Consider the following 2500-nt stretch of genomic DNA (forward strand, 5'->3'; position numbering starts at 1 on the left):
TCTTAGGTCGTCAACCCAGCTCCCTAAGAGAGAGAGAGAGAGAGAGAGAGAGAGAGAGAGAGAGAGAGAGAGAGAGAGAGAGAGAGAGAGAGAGAGATACTTATTCCTTCATTTCAGTGTCCTGAAAAGTGCTAACTGATTGAATGCCTGACCTCTTTTCTCGTACCCTCATATTTGGAACCGTCCGGATAATAGAAGACCCCATGGCCATTCTTCAAATTTTGGTAGTAGTCTCCGATATATCGGGCACCGTTCTTGAACCGGTAAGTTCCCTTTAATAGAGAGGAGGTGTAATATGCGTTAAAATATCAGACGGTTGAGGGACAGATGCCAACCAATTAAAAAAGTTAAGGGCAGAGGAATTTACCTGACCACATCTTTTGCCGTGTTCGTACATGCCCTGGTAGGTGTCTCCGTTCGGTAGTACGGCTCTGCCAGCACCGTGTCTTTCTCCGGCTTCATTCCGCTCCCCTTCGTACTCCTGCAGCATTAAACATGGCTATGATAGCGTATTTAACGTTTACAGTTGTTGGCGAGTTAATGGAAACTTTGGCCAGCGGGCCGTCGTAAACAAGGTCATCATCATATTTAATCTCACCCCGAGGTAGCCTTGTTCGTCGTCAAAATCCACGGATCCGGCGTCTGACATTTTCAAAGTAGGTTAATGAAGAACTAGCTAACTCTCTTGTGCTAACCTATCTGAGGAACCAAAACACAACTGGACCTGAGTTTACTGTTGCCATGACAACCACGCGCTTACGTTCAAGGGAAGCTGGTAGTTTCCGGAAGTTAATGTCAACAAAACAGAATTCAACAAATGTAAACATATTCCGAAGTGAACTGAATATGATGTAATAATAATTGAACATAGAGGACAATCGTTTAGGCAATTCGAACCACAGACGTAAAAAAAATTAACGCACAAGGACGCCGTTATCCATTCAGATCAGGCGCCAAAAAGAAAAAGCACAGTGAATCAGGCTCCAACAGGCGACAAACACCGGTAATCAGTATTTTTATTAGTAGTAATAAGGTCTCAGATATTAGCTCACCGCGGACCTGGCCCAGATGTGGAGCAGGAAGTGAAACATCCAGTTCTGAGCACGGGGCACTTATCTGTCAGTAGAGTGCATGCGAGGTCACGCAACAGTTGGCACTAGATAAACTAACATATCATTGACCAGATAGGAACTAGATTAACTAACATATCATTGACCAGATAGGCACTAGATAAACTAACATAGCATTGGCCAGATAGGCACTAGACTAAATAAACTAACATATCATTTCCCATGGACAGCCATTCTAAAGTGTGCTTCCATGAGCGACTCTGAGTCCGTGTTTATGTGTAGGGTACGTTTCTGTTCAACGCAACAGGGATAAGACAGATATTCATCATTTTTGTTTTCTGCTAGAAGATACCAGCCGGCGTCTCCCTGATCAGCAACAACATGGAATGACACGGAGGGAGCCGGAGGCGGGCCACGAGCCTACCGTGTGCAGGCTAGACCAGTTTCCGTGTCGTGACGTCAGTTCGGTAAGCAGCGCCAGCAGTGTGTCCAATCTGATAGAGTGTCCGAATGAGGAAGTCGTCTCATACGAGGCAAGCTGCCACACACGCACGTATGAAAACGACTCAGCTGTGGTACCGTTGCCTTCTTGATTCCGGTAAGACAAATAATCATAACATTATAGAGCTGGAGGCATAAGACAGTTGAACACACCGTGGCTTTTAGAGTGATGACGCTGAAGGCTCTCCTGCGCTGATGTCTGCCTGCGCTTCTGGAAATGATCATGAGAGGTTTATGAGTTTGTACTCTGGATTGAAATGCTATCCGAGTTACCGGATCTAGGTTTAATGCCTGTCAGAGGTCAAGCCGGTAGGGACCCGCGCAGACTTCAGGCTGTGTTCGGTGTGTTGGTCTAGTCGGGGTGCCCTCTCCGCTCCCGCGAGGAGGACACGGGACGGCTAGCTACCCAAGGAAAGATTTAGAACTTTGATGGTTAGTTTGGTATGATATGGCTTGATATCCGGTACTGGTTGGGCACAGATAGTAGACTTTACGGATACATGGCATTGAGATGGCTGTGTGTGTGTGTGTGTGTGTGTGTGTGTGTGTGTGTGTGTGTGTGTGTGTGTGTGTGTGTGTGTGTGTGTGTGAGGGTGAGTGTGAGTGTGTATGTGTGTGTATTACATGGCATTGAGATGGCTGTGTGTGTGTGTGTGTGTGTGTGTGTGTGTGTGTGTGTGTGTGTGTGTGTGTGAGGGTGAGTGTGTGTGTGTGTATTACATGGCATTGAGATGGCTGTGTGTGTGTGTGTGTGTGTGTGTGTGTATATTACATGGCATTGAGATGGCTGTGTGTGTGGGGGTGAGGGTGAGTGTGTATGTGTGTGTATTACATGGCATTGAGATGGCTGTGTGTGTGTGTGTGTGTGTGTGTGTGTGTGTGTGTGTGTGTGTGAGTGTGTGTGTATTACATGGCATTGAGCTGGCTGT

At 46.6% G+C, this 2500-nt stretch overlaps 1 protein-coding gene across 1 annotated transcript in view; it reads right to left on the minus strand.

Moving 5' to 3' along the window:
• Window positions 1–649, minus strand: part of rsph1 (radial spoke head component 1) — a gene marked incomplete at its 5' end in the record, with an annotated part of 3839 nt that extends 3190 nt beyond the window's left edge. The window contains 4 exon segments of the mRNA XM_080838331.1: window positions 1–23; window positions 167–272; window positions 368–481; window positions 599–649. The exon segment at window positions 1–23 is cut by the window's left edge and continues 36 nt beyond it. Of these exon segments, the coding sequence (XP_080694457.1) occupies window positions 1–23; window positions 167–272; window positions 368–481; window positions 599–649 (294 nt within the window).
• Between the last annotated feature and the right edge of the window lie 1851 nt (window positions 650–2500).

The sequence above is a fragment of the Sprattus sprattus genome (genome assembly GCF_963457725.1).
Source record: "Sprattus sprattus genome assembly, chromosome: 5".
Classification (NCBI taxonomy): domain Eukaryota; kingdom Metazoa; phylum Chordata; class Actinopteri; order Clupeiformes; family Clupeidae; genus Sprattus; species Sprattus sprattus.